Source organism: Corvus brachyrhynchos, unplaced genomic scaffold, assembly GCF_000691975.1.
Source record: "Corvus brachyrhynchos isolate BGI_N302 unplaced genomic scaffold, ASM69197v1 scaffold101, whole genome shotgun sequence".
Taxonomy (NCBI): Eukaryota; Metazoa; Chordata; class Aves; order Passeriformes; family Corvidae; genus Corvus; species Corvus brachyrhynchos.
The window spans coordinates 18,463,009-18,464,108 of record NW_008237239.1 but is presented as its reverse complement, the minus strand read 5'-3'; the positions used below and the strand labels follow the sequence as shown (position 1 = coordinate 18,464,108).

Sequence of the window (1,100 nt, the reverse complement as noted above, 5' to 3'; positions counted from 1 at the left end):
GGCTCTCGCATATATAATTGAAAGGAATTTATTTGGAGGATAATTTACACAGACCAAAATGCTGTGTATCTGAGTTTCTGTGTTTGCAGTTTTCGGATTTGGTTTATTGTTCCCTGTCAGTTATCCCAAATCAACTACGAATCAGTTCAATAACACACAATTACTTAAAATTTTTTTAATATTTTACTTTTTTCTTTTCTTATGATCTGGAATAGTGTGAGATTTTCCCTTCACATAGGACCAGTTTTGACTCCCAAGGATCATTCCAAGACATGGCTTTGCTGTGAATAGAGGGCCCTAAGGATGAATTATATATAACCTATGGATAATACAGTGTTTCACCTGGCTTTTTAGGGTATAACTTCCTTCTCATTTTCTTGATTAGATGAATTTTCTACAGATTTTTTTTTCATCTCAGTGCAGCTATGCTATTTTTAAATCTTCCATCACATGACTAGAAGGAATGTTAATCACATTTTAAGGATTTTTCTCCTGCTTAACTCTCTGTGAACAGGTTACTGGAGAAAACAGCTGGATCATGTTTGTGCTCATCTTAGAAGCTATGCCCAGAACAACCTTGAATTCAGAACACTGATTGGAGAACCTCAAATGGGAAAGGTAGGAAGGAGCTTGTGAGTGGTATCTTCCCATGGAGGGTCATGAGATTATTGTGGCTGCTACATAAACACTGGGAAAATAAATGTCTCCCTTTTCTTTAGACGTTGACCTGTTTTTGTATGTAATTTGTGTAAAATGTCTTTGTTCTGTTGTTCCATTTTTTGCTCAGTCTTTTTCTGAAGACTTTTTCTGCTTTCTTTCCAATGGGAATTCCTATTCTCTCACCTAAGAGCTGTAAGGGGAGTGAGAAAGCCTTTGCTCAGCTGCTTTTATATAGGAAGAAGGTGGAAACCTTCTAGGACTCCTTCCTAAGGAGTAGATACTCCAGTAAATACTTTGCACCTGATTTCCATATCCACTGAGACCTATTGTCCACCAGCATGTTCAGAAGCTGTAGTACAACTATAAATATAAGAGAATATCTGCTTAATAGAGTTGAGGTACAGTACATAGCAACATTTTCCTCTGCTAAAGGATTCAAA

General features: G+C 36.7%; 1 protein-coding gene across 2 annotated transcripts in view; it reads left to right on the top strand.

Annotated features, from left to right (window-relative positions):
• DZANK1 (double zinc ribbon and ankyrin repeat domains 1) overlaps positions 1-1,100 on the top strand; it is a 52,331-nt gene that overhangs the window by 38,663 nt on the left and 12,568 nt on the right. For both annotated transcript variants that reach the window (XM_017730084.1, XM_017730085.1), the window contains one exon: positions 515-618. In XM_017730084.1, coding sequence (XP_017585573.1) covers positions 515-618 — 104 coding nt within the window. The remainder of the gene's footprint in view (positions 1-514; positions 619-1,100) is intronic.